General features: G+C 27.9%; 1 protein-coding gene across 1 annotated transcript; it reads left to right on the top strand.

Annotated features, from left to right (window-relative positions):
- The first annotated feature begins 2,116 nt into the window (after window positions 1-2,116).
- On the top strand, window positions 2,117-3,952 carry LOC110636489 (stearoyl-[acyl-carrier-protein] 9-desaturase, chloroplastic). The gene is made up of 3 exons (XM_021786216.2): window positions 2,117-2,354; window positions 2,620-3,124; window positions 3,251-3,952. The coding sequence occupies exons 1-3, from the start codon at window positions 2,251-2,253 to the stop codon at window positions 3,809-3,811; spliced, it is 1,170 nt and encodes a 389-aa protein (XP_021641908.2). The 5' UTR covers window positions 2,117-2,250; the 3' UTR covers window positions 3,812-3,952.
- The last annotated feature ends 15,432 nt before the right edge of the window (window positions 3,953-19,384 follow it).

Here is a 19,384-nt window from a genome sequence, read left to right as displayed (position 1 = left end):
ACGATGAGTGTGCCGTCCAACTTTTGAGAGGAGCCCCCCAACCACCCAAAAAAATAACTTTTTTTTTATATATAAATAGCTTATCATATATATTAGAAATTAGTATTTTTGTCTATTAATTACTTAATTTTATATTGCCCCCAAAATATCTATAAATATTTTAAATAAGTGTAGTCAATTTTAATTTTTTAATGGTCCCTCAAATTTTTTATTGATATCTAACAGTCTATAATTTATTAATTATAATTTAAATTGAAGCATCAAAATTATTTGGTTATTATTTTAAAAAAAATTACTTAGTTATCATTAAATGAGTGCAGAATTTTAATAAAAAATAAATTATTTAAATTTTTATGCTTACAAATCACAATTTCATTGGTAGTTGTTATTTGAAAATTAAATATAAATTGAAAATTAAATATAAATCAATCTAATATTTTTCTATCATATAATCTCAAATCACATAAATTTTTTTTTCAATTACATTTTTGTTTTTCCTCTCCTTCTATGGATACAATATAATTTTTTTTTCCTATATTCTTCCTCTTCTTTAGCTTTCCATCCTTTCTATCATTCAAATTAAAAAATTATTATATTTATATATCTGTAAAATAGACAAAACTAGTGATCTCAATTCACATGTAAATTTTGAATTGATTAATTTAACTGTACATTTATTTTTATTTAATATGTTTACTTTGTTCTTCTACTAATATCTAATTTTTATATCTCTTTAATTTTAATTATTATTATTTTTTTAATTTTATATTATTATGACATATAGTCTAGTTATTTATGATTTATTATAAATTTTGTGCAAAGATTTTATGTAATTCTTTGATGTTAATTAATTTCTTAATGATTTTATTAATAATATTTAATTTATATTAATTCATTTTAATAATAAATATTATTTTTTTTATAAATAAAAATGAACATAAATGTTTCATCTTTTTTTTTTTATTTTGTTTTAATGTTGTCATATCAAGGCACTGAGTGGATTTGGTTTTGCAATGCTGTGAATAGTAACACAACCATGGGCTGCTTAGCGAAATTTAGATGTTGGATTCACACTGCAATTCCTGCTAAGCGTGTCAGTGGAGCTATTTTGTTGCCATTCCTGGCCGAGGACATCCATTCAGAAAAACATTCTAGATAAATAATTAAAAAGCAGATAGCAAAATCATTTCAAATCGAACCACTCTTCTTTATTATTTTGGTTACCCATTAGATAGAAAAAAGAAATTGGAATAATTTCACAAATGAGCAAAATCAAACCAATTATTCAACTAACCCATATTCTTGGATGCATGAACAATGCTGCTTCACCTAGTAGAAAAGGAAAAAGAAATTTGGAGGACGGATTCTCCTTCTCAAACAAATCAGTGTTTTGGTAATTTTCTAAATTTTTAGTTCATTTTGTCATTAAACCGAGTAAAATTTTTTTGGATTGAATTATTTTTTTTTATAAAATTTTTATCAAATTACCAAAAATTGGGTGTACCAACTGATCGGAACTATGAATAATCTCTCTTGTAAATCTAGCATTAAATAAAATTAAGTTGTAATATGAGATTTTTATTTTAGCTATAAAAAAAAAAGCTCTCTGAATGTGACGATCATTGCCCCTTAGATCAGGGTCTGCAGTTAAACAGGTGCATAAATCCCTAATTAACTTTTCCACATGGAGAACTTACTATCGAGCCATAGTGAGTCCCAATGGATCACAAAAACAGACTATCTGCCATCAACTCAACTATTCACTGTAAACGTAAATAATTTTTAATTTTCAATATTAATACAGAGAGTCAAACCGAGATCGAACGGCTCTAACTCTCTGGCATTACCACTAAACCACCACGCTGTAAACAATATGAGATTTTGTGCACTTGTGAATCTGGTATTTGAATAAGATTCGGACCTTCTAGCACATGTAAAGAGCAAAATTAAGAAAATACTGTTGGCGTAAGACTTTGTCCATAAATCCAAGGGCAAATCCTTCAAAACACTGTAGACACAAAGCATAAAATAATAAAAAAGCGAATGGTAGTTCTGCAATTATGCTTGAATGAAAGGTCATTTTGAAAGGGTAATTCTTTAAATGAACGTTGCCTCTTTACTCCCCCCCAGCCTTGTCAGGACTTCCTTCACCTACCACCCACTCCACCTAGTTCTTCTTCCTTCTTCCTGCTCTCTCTGTCCATCTCTCCCTTTGCATGCATCATTACCAGTAGCTAAGCACCTAAAAAAATGATTCTAAATCTTCTTCCAGTAGCCTTCTCAACCCAAAATGCCAGATCTTGCAAAATCTTGATGGCCTCCACCTCCACCGTCCACTCCACTACTGCTACAAGGTGATGAGTTTGCCAAATAACTCTCTTTTCTTAATTTCTTTTTATCTCAACTTCTTTGTTGTTTTTCTGGATTACTGCCAATGCATGTTCAAAAAATTGCTAAGGGAAGTGGGTCAGTCTTTTCCTCTGTATTCAAGATTAATTAAGCAGCAGCTGCGCCAGTTACTGTTTATTTTATTATTTTGGCTTTATTTGCCGGGTTTCTTTCAATGTTAGGATTAATTAAGATAATAATTACATCACTTGCTAATTTGATCGGTTTCAGTGAGGAGGTGAATGTAGAGAGGTCCTACCGCCCTGCCAAAGAGGTTCATTTTCAAATCACTCACTCCATGCCACCACAAAAGATAGAGATTTTCAAATCCTTGGAGGGTTGGGCTGAGAAGAACTTGTTGACACTTCTAAAGCCTGTTGAGAAGTCTTGGCAGCCACAGGATTTTCTGCCAGAACCTGACTCTGAAGGGTTCTATGATCAGATTAAGGAGCTGAGGGAAAGAACAAAGGAACTTTCTGATGACTATTTTGTGGTGTTGGTAGGGGATATGATCACAGAAGAAGCAGTCCCAACATACCAATCGGCGCTTAACTCCCTGGATGGAATTCAGGATGAGACTAGTGTGTCTCTCACTCCTTGGGCAATTTGGACTCGGGCTTGGACTGCTGAAGAGAATAGACATGGAGATCTTCTCAACAAATACCTTTACCTCTCTGGACGTGTAGACATGAGAAAAATTGAGAAGACAATTCAATTTCTCATTGGCTGTGGAATGGTGATTTTACTGTGCTGGAGAACACTGGAGTTGTGATTTCTTTTAAAGTTGCTGCATGTCACCAACTGTTATATATGTACTTAATTCCCTTGTAATTTTGTGTCTTTTTTTTTTTCTTTTTTGTAGGATTCTAAATTTGAGAACAACCCCTACTTTGGATTCATTTACACTTCGTTCCAGGAGAGAGCTACATTTATCTCCCATGGAAATACAGCAAAACTAGCTAAAGAGCAGGGAGACATTAAACTGGCACAGATATGCGGAACCATTGCAGCAGACGAGAAACGCCATGAAACTGCATATGTTAAGATTGTAGAAAAGCTATTTGAGATTGATCCAGACACTACTGTCTTGGCATTCGCTAACATGATGAGGAAAAAAATTTCAATGCCTGCAGAGTTGATCTACGATGGTGAGGATTGTAACCTTTTCAATCACTACTCAGCGGCTGCCCAGCGTCTTGGTGTCTACACCGCTAAAGACTATGCTGATATTTTGGAATTTCTTGTGGGGAGATGGAAAGTAGACAAGTTGACCGGTCTTTCTGGGGAGGGACGTAGAGCTCAAGATTTTGTATGTGGGTTAGCTCCAAGGGTTAGAAAGTATGAGGAGAGAGCTCGAGAAAAGGCCAAGAAAGCACCCGCCATTCCATTTAGCTGGATTTTTGGCAGAGAAGTACAACTCTAGGTATCTCAATCTTCCAGTTGAGCTGGAACTCGCACTATTGAACATCTCATAAGCTCATAGGCTCATTGCCCTTGTTATATATGCATGTAAAATTCTACTTGTTTCTATCAATAAAGATTTTAAATATGCATTTTCACCCTAGTTATGTTCTTTTCTCCTGTAATATTTATACACACTGCATCACATAAAGGACAAGAAAATAGGCTTCAAATTTAATTGCAGACAGATGTTGAACAGATGACTAACGCAATGGAGGTTTGCAATTTTGGATCCCACAATGCAATTGCCAACAGCCATACGCATAAATTATTACAAATTATATGTGTTAGGAATATGAGTTGTATAAGGTTGTTTTTGAATTTTTATGATTTTTTTTTTTATTAATTATAAGAGGAAATCATCTTTATCTTGTGATTCTCAATTATGTGTAGTATATAATCTTTTTTTAAAACCCACCAGAATGATTCTTTCAATATATATATATATATATGTATATTATCATTTGATTCTGCTTATGATTCCAACTCATAGGTGACTATTCTATCTATTTTTAATTAATCAAAGACTTGGGAGAAAGTTAATTATTCTTAAAAAGAGACAATCAAAACAATATATATATAATCACCAATATATTAAAAATGCTATTGCAAACCTAATTAGCTTCTTATTCAAAACAATAAATTAGATGGTGTGATTTTTTTTTATGGCACGAAATTAAATTAGATTAGATGCATGGTGCCTAATCCTTGGTTTTGTCAAATACCCATGTGATTCAACATTGCCTTCTTAAAATATAGAGTTTAAATAGGAGTGTAAATGACTAAGCCGATATTAATTTATTGAATTGAGTTTGAGTTTAAATTTGATTTTTAAATTTATTTAATGAGTTAAATTTGAATTTATTATTACTTGATTTTTTAGATTTATTAACTAATTTATTTATAAACTTGTATTGTGAATTGACTCATTTATAGTCTCCTAAATTAGCTTGTTTATATATTTGTAAGCCAATTTATTTATATATTAATATATTAATTTTATCATATATATATATATAGTCATAAAATAATCAAATTGCAAATAATATAATTATAAAATTGAAAATATATGTATAATTTATCGCTATTATAATTTAATTAATGGTATTACTTTAATTGTATTTTAATTGTGATGATTTATTAAGTCTATCAGTAAATAAATTTTAAATGATTTAATTAATTAAATTTGAGAGTTGAATTTCAACTCATGAGTTTATTAAATAAACTAAATAAGTTAAGTTCACAAACTTGATAAACAAATTAAATACGAGTCAAGCTTAATATTAAATATGAGTTGAGATCGAGCTAAAAAAAAATCCTAATGAGTTGAGTCTAAACTATTCAAAATTTAACTTAATTTATCTACATCCTTAATTTTAAATATCCATTAATTATTATTATTATTATTTTTAGAAAAATTGAAAGAATGGTACTCTAATATGTATTTATTCACTTCTGCCTGATTTCTTGATTATGCAATGAAAACGAAAATAAATTAAATAAATAAAAGAAATAAATCTATTATTTATTATATTGTTCGACTATCTTATGTGAGGAAGCGGACAAAAAAAGGGAAAGAATTAAATTTGCTATATTTTTATTGGTGTATCTCATTACGTAGCTATTTGCTATTTATATAGTATAATAATACTATATTCTTAATTTCATTCTTTATAACTTTTTTTTTTTTAATTTTTCCTTTTGACTTCAAATTAGTTGAAAATTTTTACAGCTTACAAGAAAATTATAAAATTTCTTTTTCTTTCTTTAATTCCTATTCAAAGAAAATAAATAAATTTTATTTTTATTTTTCTTAATTTCCTCAAAACAAAGGATTAGATATCATATCATCACTTATCTTTACACTCATCTATTAAAAAAATTATTATTAAGAGTTAAAGAATTTTATTTAATTTGCACCCAACTCAGAACATACCATATAATCATACTTAAAAAATTATATATATATATATATATATATATATATATATATATATATATATATTCAACTACTGAATAATAATAATAACAATAAAAAAGTTGCCAGTGGAATTTAAATTTCATCAATATAACGACATTAATCAATGTTTTATAATTTTTACTATCAATTCTTTCAAATTATTTCTACTATCAATTAGGTTTAACTATATTAAAAAGTATTTTAAAATTATTTATTTTAAATACATTAAATTGATGTGGATGACTGTAATTTTAAATCATCTAAAAAAGTTTAATTTTACTAAATATAAAAAATAAAACAAACACTTTTAGACAAAAAAAATAAAATAAAATAAAATAAATTCCTGTACTTTCAACCAATGACTAATTATAATTTTGTGAAAATTAACAGAAGTAAAAATCCCATTGCTCACACCAACCGTCTATTTGCTGTGAATTCGAGGTGGAGAAGTAGCAAAGAAAAATCAAAACACACCACTTTTGATCATATATTTCAGATAATAATTATGCTATCGATAGGATGATGAGCATTTTAATCGTATATTTTTGTTATTGAAATATTTTATATTTTTTTTATAAAAAGTGTTGTACAATATGCATATCTTTCTTTTAATAAAAAATCTAAATTTAAATGTCATTTAATGGGATCTATAAGCATATCCACATTCACTGATTTTTCTATTTATTAAAAAAAAAAAACATTCATTCTCAATTCCAATTTGGATAATTAAGGAATGAGGTGATTTGATCATGTGAAACGTAGACATTCAGAGATTCTAATTAGACAAATAGAGCACATTAAGTTAGAGGATAAAAAGAAAAAAAAAAAAGGTAAACCTAAATTGACTTTGAAGAGAGTAATACAACATGATCTAGAAATATTATACATTTCTGAGGATTTAACCCAAAATTATTTGGAGCGGATAAAGTAAATTCATATAGTCAATCTCAAATTTTTAAAATAAATACTTAATTGAGTTAAGTTGAGTTTATTTTAACGATTTGAGATAGAAGATCAGACTTGGTGGGGTGGGTCCTTACTCATCTTGCAAATATGGATCCCGTGACCATCATTTTGAATTCTGAATAAAGAAAACAAAGCCACTTGGCGAAATTTCAACAACCAAAAGCCCACTTTATATCTGTTTAAAAGCAAACAAAAACCCATTAATTTTCAATTCCAACTCCAATTTGGACACTTGAAAATTGAGGTAGAAGACCAGACTTGGTGGGTCCTTAATCATTCCCAACTATAGATTCCATGCCCACCATTTTGATTTCAGAATAAACCCAAAACTATGATAAAAGAAGCCACTTAAAATTTTAAAATTTTCTTTTTGGAATCTTTTAATTTTAATATAAATAATTTATTTAATGAAATCAAAGAGTTAATTTATTTTACTTTTATCATAAATCCATCTCTTTCCTCTCTCTTATCCATCTAGTGATTTTTTTATAAGAAACTAGACTATTGTAAAATAGATTTAACAGTGGAGGGATTTTGTTATTGAGAAAGTGACAATGACCATAGTGGTCATGAATTAGTTGGTGACCTAACTTAGATCAACCTCGGTGTATGCTTTGGAACAAGCTGTTGGAAGGGAAAAGCCACTTGGAAATGATAAAAAAATTATAGCCATTGAGAATGAAGTAATTTAACGTTCGAAAGGATGATAGGGAAATTCATATGCCTTCCAGATGGTCCATTTTGACGGTGATTAAAACTTATTGGTAAATTCAAACTATAGCTTGATCTTTTAATGTAAGTTTAATATCATTGGAACCCCAAGCCTTAAGAGTTTCAAATTGAATGGCCACCATTTTAAACAGCAAAAATTCATAGTTCGCAGCATGGCCTTCTCATTCGTCATGGATATTGGATAGGGTTCTTGATCCAACAACAATAATAATAGCCAATAAAATTATTTCATAGAATTTAGTTGATTTATAATCCTAAAATGATGATTACTTTCTAACTCTGTTTTAGTGATATCATCACTAAAATAAAATAAATAAATAAATAAACAAAAATAGAATGCTCAAAAAGCAATAATAAATTTACATATAGCCTCATACATATTTACTTATATAATTAAAAAAAAAAATTATATCATAAAGCCGTGATTCAATGTAAGCATTCATATATGAAATGACAAGCAAATAAAATTTAGACATATAAATAAAAGTAAATTCTATAAATTAAATAGTGGAGCTCAAAATAAATAATTACTAAACTTTTTTTTAAACTTAATTCATCTATATGTTAACTTTTTAGTAGTATGTATCTTACATTGAATTTCCGACTCATTATATAACTAGCATAATGTCCATACTATATATGAGTAATTTATAATTTGTATTTTTTAATTACATTTTAAATAAGATAAATTATTATTATTAAATCAATTTTAAATTAAAATTTCTCTTTTATTTAATTTAATTTGAATAAATTTTTACTTGTTATAATAATAAATTTTTAATTAATTTATGATATAATTAATTAAAATGCATATTTAATTCTTTTTATGCATATATTAATAGTAGTTTTCATAATTATTTCATTTAAAATGTAATAAAAATTGTTTATTCAAAAAATAATTTAAATTTTATAAAATTTTTATATTTGATCTCATAATTTATGTAAATTAATATTTATTTTTTATAAATTACAGAAAATGCATTAAATTAATGAGAAAATAATATTATTTTAAAAATATATAAATATAATATTTTTTTGTTATTAATATAATAAAAAAATTAAATTACTAATAATGAATTGAACTATTTAACTTTAATAATAATGAAAATATATAACATTATTATTAATTAAAAATAACATTCTATTATATTATTTTTTAAAAATGCTATATCTAAGTATAAATTCTTTTTTATTAATCTGATATATTTTTTATAAAATAATTCTTGGATAAAAATGGTTATCACGTTACATAAATTTATAATATAAAATAAATACATTTAATAAAAATTAAAATTTTCAAATATCTTCATTTTCTATTAATATAATAAATATTAAAAATACATACTATTTTTGAAAAAAGAAATTTCATAATTTTAATACTGTAACTTTAATTATTTTTAATTATAGCTAAATTTTTTATGCAATCATATTTACAATTATCTTCAAAATTCTACTTCTATATAAAAATATAGTTAAGAGATAATTTATACATAAAAATATAGATATTTAATTAAAATTTAAAAATAATTCTATTAAAAATTAATGGTAACAAAATATGGATAATCAAAATATTAGTTATCATTGCATTTAACATATAATTATAATGAAATAAAATATTTAAAAGTTTAAGAAATATTAAATAAATAAATTTTGAGAACGATAGCTAACTTTTGTAAGAAATAATAAAAAAATAGTGTAAATAAAAAAAATTTAAAAGTATTTAGGTGAAATAAAAATACTTAATGAGAAAATAGTGTTTGATATATATTAAATATCTCATATAATATTATATATATATATATATATATATATATATATATATATATATATATATATATAAATAAACAAATAAAACTATTTAAATAAAAATTAATTTATAATTAAATATTATTTAATTAAAAAACGGTAATAAACATGAAATTCAATTTTTATAATAGAGGCAAAAGTCATATAAAGAAATCATATGTGACCCTTATTACAAACCAAAATCATTTGTGATAAATTTTAAAGGTCGATAATCAGCTATAAAACAGTTTTTATGGCACTCACTATCATATCAAATACAAACCATAAATGAAATATATATATATATATATATAATTTTTTTGATGGCGTTGTAAAAGTTTGCCCATAACTTTAAAAAAATTAAATGGGTAAAAATAAATTTCTTTAATATGGTCCGATATTAATTGATATTTACTTTAATTAAAATAAATCTTAATTCTAATTATACAAGAATTACTTAATGGACATACCAAATATATATATTTATTGATTCTCTCTCCACCTATAAAATCACACATGTTCTCTTTTATAAAGTCAAAAATATTAGAGTCATTTCAAGAAAGTATTCCATTACTAAAATTTTGTATGTGAATAAAAAAGTGTCAAAAATCAGTTTATTGAATTAAATAGTTTCTCTCAATTATTACCATGGGTCAATCAACTCCGCATCAGGTTTGCTTTTTAGATCTATGAGAATTTATTTGTTTAAGATCCATTATTAGGGTAATAGTTGAATCTTATATTTATAATTCACATTATATTTATAATTTATTAAGAATGATTTCACATATGGAATAAGAGCCCTAGGTTTTGAATTATGATGAAAATGATGTTGATATTCTTGATATTAGATCTGAATAGAATTAAAGTATAGATCGTGAAAGTTTGATGATTAAGGTTAATAATAATAATAATAATAATTTGTTCCAATTAAGTTCTGGGCATGAGGATTATTAACACGAAAAAAAATCGTGTTACATAGATATTTAAGTTTGAGATCAAGTTCTCTAAAAAGAAAGAAATTAAAAGAAATAAAGTAATAAAAAAAATATATCAAAGTGGCATAATTGTTTTAGCCATAAATTTCAAAACACGTGAAAATGTGTTTGTGATGGAATATACTTAAAATAAATAAATAAATTAATTAAACTTTTGGCCCAAATTTGATTAGGCCATGAAAGTTCAACATGATGAAAAAAATGTGTTGGCACATGACTTATTTATGTTGGTTTGTTTGTCACCAAAGTGGTCAAATTAAAATAAAATAAAATTAATAGTTTGTTAGTTACCAAAGTGGTCAAATACACATATATAATAATAATAATAATAATAATAATCCATACTATTAAATGCGATGAAAAATGGATCAATTGATACTCACTTTTACAACTTAAGGATTTTACCCAAAGGTAAATCAATTATTCTATGAATACTAAAAATTATGAGGATGATAATATTTTATAAAATATATATTAAATGTCCAAAGACAATATGGATATTTGATGTAAATTAATTATTTGTCCAATCAAGTTTAAAGGCATTTAATTTAAGATAATATATTATAGTATCTACAAAAAAAAAAAAAAACTATATTATACTCTAACTGTTTAAGTTACCTGAATCTATTTTGAGCATATAAATATTATATTGCAACTGTTTCTCTTCATTTGCAAGCTTAATCTGTTATTATTTTAATGGGTTGAACTTCTTTGAATGGTGTGAGAAAGTCAAGCTCCATTTAGGTGTCTTGGACCTTGATTTAGCATTATAGAAAGACAAAATCGCTGCTATTATGGATACAAGTAGTGAGGAAGGGAAGTTATATTATAAGCAATGAGAATGGGTAAATAGATTGACCTTATGTTTTTACGAATGATTATTGCCAACAACATCAAGGCTACAATTTTACAAATTGAAAATGCAAAAGAATACCTTAACCTTGTGAAAGATAGGTTCCATTCTAAAGCTAAGTCACTCACTGGTACTCTAATAGCAAACTCATGACCATGAAGTGTAATGGGTCGAAGAGTATGCAAAAGTACATTATTGAAACGAGTGATATTGTAGCAAAACTATAAACCTTAAGGATAACAGTTGATAATTCTTTTTTGGTGTAGTTCATTCTAAACTCATTACTTCCTAATATGGGCCATTTCAAATTAATTACAACACTATTGTTAATAATTAATTACAAAATTTCTTAATTGTTAAAAATTAAATTTAAAAAAAATAAGAATTTAAATTATAAATGTTAAAGTAGTATTGTAACTAACAATGATAATTAAAATAGAAATAAAAAAATTAAATAATAATTAGTATAAAGGAGAATATTTATGATTGATTATGAGATTATAAATTAATGATAATTTTTTTTAACTAATGGTCATCAATGACCTTTTATTATTATTATTATTATTATTATTATTATTATTATTATTATTAAGGGTAACATGTGGTAAATAATATTTTTGCATAAATAAATTTATAAAAAAATATAAATAATTATTAAATATTATATTTAATCATAAAATGTCTTATTTTTTAAAAATCAAAATTTAAAGAAAATATTAATTTAAATCATAAATATTAAGGTAGTATTGTAAATAATAATGATAATTAAAAGGGAAATAAAAAAATTAAAAAATAGTTATTATTTATAAAATAATATAAATAATTTTTAAATATTACATTTAATTATAAAATATCTTAATTTTTAAAAATTAAATTTGAAAGGAAATAATAATTTAAATCATAAATATTAAGGTAGTATTGTAAATAATAATGATAATTATAAGAGAAAAAAAAAACTTAAATAATAATTAGTATAAATGAGAGTATTTATGAAAGGTAATACGTGACAAACTTTAAAAAAAAAGTGTCATATGTCATTTTCTTGGAATATCTCTTTACAATATATATATATATATATATATATATATATATATATATTACTCCAATTTTAGATATGGTCATTTATAAACAATTCTAGCCAAAATTTTCTTTTGCAACTATTTATGCTTGGGATAACTATACCAAGTGTTGACCCCACAAGCTCAAAGGAGCATAGATTTTGATGATGCCAAAACTCAGCTAGAATCAAACTAACATTGTTTTAAGTGTTGTGCTTCTCAAAAGAACAAAAGGAAAAGACACAAGGATTTTATGATGGATTCGTGCTTTTGAAGAAAGGATGACATTCTAAAGATAACACAGGACGAATCAAAGGAGATAAAAGAAGAAAAGGTTACCTTCTAAGGCCGCATTGAAAATCAAATTTGAAGGTACATATAGTATAGAAGTTCGCTTTAACTTTTAGGATTGCTCGTGAAAAGAATTGAGGAGTAAAAGTCAATGATGCTTATTTTCAATCCCTCAAAAGATTTTCTCTTTTAAATATCATTATTGGCCTAAAAAGTGTTTGACTATGATTTGGTGTAAAGTTTTATAGTTTTGAAAGTTATGCAAAAAAGTTTTTCTGGTATGCTAACTGGTTTGCTACTTATTTACTATGCTAACTGGTTTGTTATTTTCTCCAGTATGCTAACTGTCTCAACTCTGCACAACATCGCAGAAAAAGACAATATAATAGCTATTTTCTTGAAAATCATAATTGTAACATTCAAATGAGTTCTCACACGGTAAAAAACGTTCCAAAGCTATAAATACACCTACCTTTGGCCATTTTGCACTTAATGAAAGTCTCTCCACCGTTCAAAATCATAAAAGCTTTCATTCAAAGTGCTCAAAGTGTTTTTATTGCTCATCATTGGCTTATCTACTCATCTCTTCTTTATAGATTCTGTTGTATTGAGTGAGAGTGAGTTCTAAACACATTATTATCATTTATGAGAGGTCATTCAAGCTCCCATTAAAGCTTGATTGTGAAAAGTGTTTGAGATAACACTTGGTAGAAGTGTGAAGCTACTTGTAAAAGCTTTGGTGAGAAGATTTGTAAAAGACTTTTTGTCTCTTGCCTTTAAAAGAGAAGAATAGTGAAGTGAAGACTCAAAGTGGGATCTTTGAGAGAGTGGATGTAGGCTAGTTGAGCCGAACCACTATAAAATTTCAGTGTTCATTTTCTCAACCCTTGCTCTTTACATTTATGCATTTTAACTTTATGATTGATATGTTTTTGCTGACATGAAAGTTGAGGCCATTTGCTGTTAACCTTGCTGCAAACTGAGAAAATTAGTTTACTGCTAAATCACGATATCTGATTTAATCTGCTTGTTGTTTGATCTGCTGTCAGTTAGTATATCTGGTATACTGCTCTGGTTGCTGTGTTAAAAACTTATCCAGATTACTGATATCTTTACTGAATGCTAATATAATTTGTTAGATCAGTATACTGATTGCATATAGCCTAACTTTGAATCAACTTGTCAATAGAGCTGTATTGTTCATATTTCACATTAGTCAATTGAGTTGAACCTAGCTGTAATTTTCAAAGGTTTTGAGCAAGAACCGAAAATTGTTTTTAAAGTCCAATTCACCCCCCCTCTTGGACATATTTTGGGACATCAATTTGGTATCAGAGCTTGTCTCTCTTGCTTGAGGATTAAACCCCTTAGAGTGATCCATACACATGGCTAGTTCATCTAGAAACTCAGCTGGTATACCTGCCCCCTTAGCTGAAGGTTATTCCATCACTAGACCACCACTTTTTAATGGCACAAATTATTCCTTTTGGAAAACTAGAATGAGAAACTTTATACAATCCATTGATGCTTGGAGAATAATTAAAGATGGTCCTTATATTCCTTATAAAACCAGTGAAGGAACTGTACAAATTCCTAAAGCTGAAGTTGAATTTGATGATAATGATTAGAAGAAAATTTCTACAAATGCCAAGGCCATTAACATTCTTCATTGTGCTCTTGATATTAATGAGTATAATCGTATTTCAGGATGTCAAACTGCAAAAGAAATTTGGGACAAATTAGAAGTCACATATGAAGGAACTGATGTGGTGAAAGAGTCAAAGGCAAACCTCCTCATCCATGATTATGAGTTATTTGAGATGAAACCTGGTGAAATTATTGCTGAAATGAGTACCAGATTTACAGATCTTGTCAATCTTCTTAAAGCTCTTGGAAAGAGATTTGAGGAACAAGAACTTGTAAAGAAAATTTTAAGGTCTCTTCCAAAGTCATGGGAAGCAAAGACTACTGTTATTCAAGACACCAAGGATTTCAGAAAATACACCTATGATGAGCTAATTGGTTCTCTCATTGTACATGAGATGATTTATAAGAAAGATGAGAAAGAAGGTGATCAAAAGAAAAAGAAAGGTATAGCCTTCATATCCGAAAAGGTAGATGAGAAAAAGAAAAGTGTTGCTCTTAAAGTTAGTTCAAGTAATGATTCAAGTGCTTCAAGTGATGATGATGAAGATATGGCTATGATAGTCAACAGATTCAAAAGAGCATTTAGAAAAGGTGGAAGCAAATATAAGAAGTTCACAAAGAAATATGCTCTAAAGACTCCAAATCATTCAAGTGAAATAGTTTGTTATGAGCGTAACAAACCAGGCCACATCAAGCCAAAGTGTCCTACATTGAAGAAGAAAAACAAGTTTGGAAAGGATAAAAGTAAAAAGGCTATGGCAGCAACATGGAGTGATAGTGACTCTTCATAAAATGATGAAACAAGTGACAAAGAAGCTGCAAACACTTGTATGATGGCAATTGAAGAAAAGGTGAAAGCTCACACATCGAAGATAGTGAAAATGAGGAAAATCTTGAACTTTCTAATGTTGATGAATTAGAACTTACATTTGTAAAGACATATGATAAATATAGAACTTTTAAAAAGAAATGCAAAATTTTAGTTCATGAAAATTGTGCTTTAAGATCAGAAAATATATCCTTGAGTATGGCTTCAAAGGAAAATGAATTTTACAAATCACAAATGAAATTATTTAAGGAAGTTAATAATGAGCTACAAAGATCAAAAGAAGTGTGTGAACAACTTTTTGAGAAAAACAGAATTCTTGAGGCAAAAGTTGAATCTTTGACAAGAGATTTAACTAAATTTACAAAAGGAAAAGAAACACTTGATATACTTCTTGGGAATCAAAGATCCACAAATGAAAAATTTGGAATTGGTTATGATGGATTTATGAAATATGGAAAATACAGACAATTTTTTGTTAAAGCTACTTCTTTTTCTCAACCAAATATTACATGCTTTTATTGTAATCATAAAGGTCATATGATTAATGCTTGTCCTATTAGGAAAGGAACCTTTAAGGCAAAGAAAGTATGGGTGCGTAAAGGAACCCTACCTAATATTACTAACACACAAGGACCCAAAGTTGCTTGGGTACCTAAGAACAGTTAACTGATTTCAGGTCTGCCTAAGGAGTATGCTGGAAACAAAACATTGGTACATTGATAGTGGCTGCTCTAGGCACATGACAGGAAATAAAGGCAAGTTTTCCTCTCTTACTTTGAAAGAAGAAGGTTATGTCAAATTTGGTGATAAAAGTAAAGCTAAAATTATTGGATGTGGAACTATTAGTAAAAATCCTTGCATTGAAAATGTTGCATTAGTTCAAGGATTAAAGTATAATCTTTTAAGTGTTAGTCAACTATGTGATAATAGTTTTAAAGTTATTTTTACTTCTACACATTGTGAGATTCATGGAAACAATGTTATGTTTGCTGGTGCTAGAATAGATAATATTTACCTACTTGATTTAACAAGTCTTGAAGAAAATTGTGAAACATGCTTTATGACTTCAGATGATAGTGCATGGTTATGGCATAGAAAATTAGGACATGCTAGCATGAGTACACTTGCTAAACTCTCTAGAAGGAACCTTGTTAGAGGACTTCCAAAGCTAAGATTTGAAAAAGAATTTCAATGCAAAGCATGTGCACTTGGTAAGCATACAAAATCATCTTTTAAATCAAAAAATGTTGTAACTACATCTAGACCATTGGAATTACTACATCTTGATCTTTTTGGTCCAATCACACCTAGAAGTCTAGGAGGCAAGGCATATACATTTGTAATTGTTGATGATTTTTAAAGATTCACATGGACTTTCTTTCTTGCTCATAAAGATGAAACCTTTGATATATTTGAAGTTTTTTGCAAAAGAACTCAAAATGAAAAAGGATATTGCATTACATATTTGAGGAGTGATCATGGAAACGAATTTGAAAATAATTTGTTTGAAAATTTTTGCCCTCAAAATGGTATTTATCATACATTTTCAGCTCCTAGAACTCCACAACAAAATGGAGTTGTTAAAAGGAAAAACAGATCTTTGCAAGAAATGGCAAGAACAATGCTGAATGAAAACAGTTTACCAAAATATTTCTGGGCAAAAGCTGTAAATACAGCATGCTACATTTTGAACAAAGTTTCCATTAGAGCTATTTTAAAGAAAACTCCTTATGAACTATGGAAAGGAAGAAAACCCAATATTGCATATTTTCATGTCTTTGGTTGCAAATGTTACATTTTGAATAACAAAGACAGCAATCTCAAGAAATTTGATGCTAAATCTTGTGAAGGAATATTTCTAGGCTATTCAACAAATAGCAAAGCATATAGGATTTTCAATAGAAAAACATTGACCATGGAAGAATCAATGCATATACTTTTTTGATGATGCTAACACTTCCTTGCAAAGGAAAGATTCTTGTGATGATGAAATTGAGCAGATTCTAAATTCAAAGAATTCAAATAAAGATGAGCTTGATTCAAAATAACTAGTGGAGGATGATCAAAATGACAAAGAAGAAGAACTACCTTGCTCCACAAATGTTGAAATTCAAGAAGACTCCCAACCAAATGTGGAAGAACTACAAATTGAGGAACCTCAACATCAAGATATTCCACAAGAATGGAGGTATCATAGAAATCATTCCAAAGATGACATTCTTGATAGTCCATCACAAAGAATGATGACAAGAGCTCAACTTAGAAGATATTTTGGTAATGTTGCTTTTGTTTCTCAATTTGAACCCAAAACATATGATGATGCTCAAAATGATGAAAATTGGCTTTGTGCTATGCAAGAGGAATTAAATCAATTTGAAAGAAACAAACTGTGGACATTTGTTCCTAAACCTAAAAAGCATTCTGTTATTGGAACTAAATGGGTATTTAGGAATAAGATGGATGAAAAAGGACATGTAATTAGAAATAAAGCTAGACTAGTAGCTCAAGGATACAACCAAGAGGAAGGTATTGATTTTGATGAAACCTTTGCTCCGGTTGCTAGAATTGAAGCTATTAGAATGTTGTGTGCATTTGCATGTTTTAAGAATTTCATGCTTTATCAAATGGATGTTAAAAGTGCATTCTTAAATGGATATATTGATGAAGAAGTTTATGTGGCTCAACCTCCTGGTTTTGAAGATCCTCATTTTCCAAATCATGTTTACAAGCTTACTAAAGCTCTCTATGGATTAAAGCAAGCTCCTAGAGCATGGTATGAGAGACTTAGTAAATTTTTGCTTCAAAATGATTTTAAAAGAGGAAAAGTGGATACTACTCTTTTCATTAAGAAACTAGGAAAAGACATGCTTATTGTGCAAATCTATGTAGATGATATTATTTTTGGTGCTACTAACCATTCTCTCTGTAAAAAATTTTCCAATATGATGAAAAGTGAATTTGAAATGAGTATGATGGGTGAACTTACTTTTTTCCTTGGATTGCAAATTAAGCAAATGAAAGATGGAATTTTTATAAATCAGTCCAAGTACATAAAGTATATGCTCAAGAAGTTCAAAATGGAAGATATGAAAAGTATCGGAACTCCCATGAGCTCAACAATTAAATTGGAGAAAGATGAAAAAGGTAAAGAGGTAGATAACAAACTTTATATAGGTATGATTGGTTCTTTACTCTACTTGACAGCATCTAGACCATATATTCATTTTAGTGTATGTTTATGTGCAAGATTTCAATCATGTCCAAAAGAATCTCATTTTGTAGCAGTTAAGCGAATTTTTAAGTACCTCATTGGCACTCACAACATTGGCTTGTGGTATCCAAAATGTGAATCATTTGATCTTATTGGTTATAGTGATTTAGATTTTACTGGTAGTAGACTGGATAGAAAAAGCACTTCTGGAACTTGTCAATTTCTAGGTCATGCATTAGTTTCATGGCACAGTAAAAAGCAAACCTCTGTTGCTCTTTCTACTGCAGAAGCTGAATATATTGCAGCTGGAAGTTGTGTTGCAAAGATTTTGTGGATGAAACAACAGCTTGAAGATTTTGAAATTAAATTTGATCACATTCCCATAAGATGTGACAATACTAGTGCTATAAACCTATCAAAAAATCCTGTCCAACACTCTAGAAGCAAGCATATTGAAATTAGACATCATTTTATTAGGGATCATGTTCAAAATGGTGAGATTCAAATTGAATTTGTTCCTTCTGAAAAACAGCTTGCTGATATTTTTACAAAGCCACTTATTGAGGAAGTTTTCTGCAAAATAAGAAGAGAACTTGGTATGATTGATGCTCTTGATTAAGTTTTGATGCATTCTCATGTTTCTATATGAAAATGAAGTGATATATATTGGTTTGTAGTGTTAAAAATGTGTTCTTATATTTTTGGTGCAATTTGAAAAATTCTGGGTCTGATCTGATATGAACAGTATTCTGCAGAATTTGATCACAGTGGCATACTAATTTGTTTGCTAATTTTCTTGATTGCTAAATGCTTTACCACTGCTCCTATCTTTTCGTTGGCAAATTGGAAGTCAGGTTTGATTGTACTAAAACTCTAAAATTATTCTTACTTTCCGAGTGCCTATTCTGCATGTTTAAAGAGCATATTACTTAAATACCCCTCTATTTAGAGCATTGCATCTCTATGTGATTTAAGGGCAAAATAGACTTTTGACATATAATCTAGCGCGGACTCAAAATTTTTTTCAGAACCATCAATCTTCTCACTGCTTCTCCACTAATACACGGTACCAGACTCTCTGCAAATGTCTCCATTTATGTCTTTTCAGATTTAAAGTTCAAAATCTCTTCTCTTTTTGTCGCTTCACCTCCCAAGACCCGAACGAACGCGTCTTCGCTCCATTTGCTAACCCATTTCGCTCGCAA

The sequence above is a fragment of the Hevea brasiliensis genome, chromosome 18 (assembly GCF_030052815.1).
Source record: "Hevea brasiliensis isolate MT/VB/25A 57/8 chromosome 18, ASM3005281v1, whole genome shotgun sequence".
NCBI classification, from domain to species: Eukaryota; Viridiplantae; Streptophyta; class Magnoliopsida; order Malpighiales; family Euphorbiaceae; genus Hevea; species Hevea brasiliensis.
Note: the sequence above shows the minus strand (reverse complement) of the source record. Positions and strands in the feature narration are given on the sequence as shown.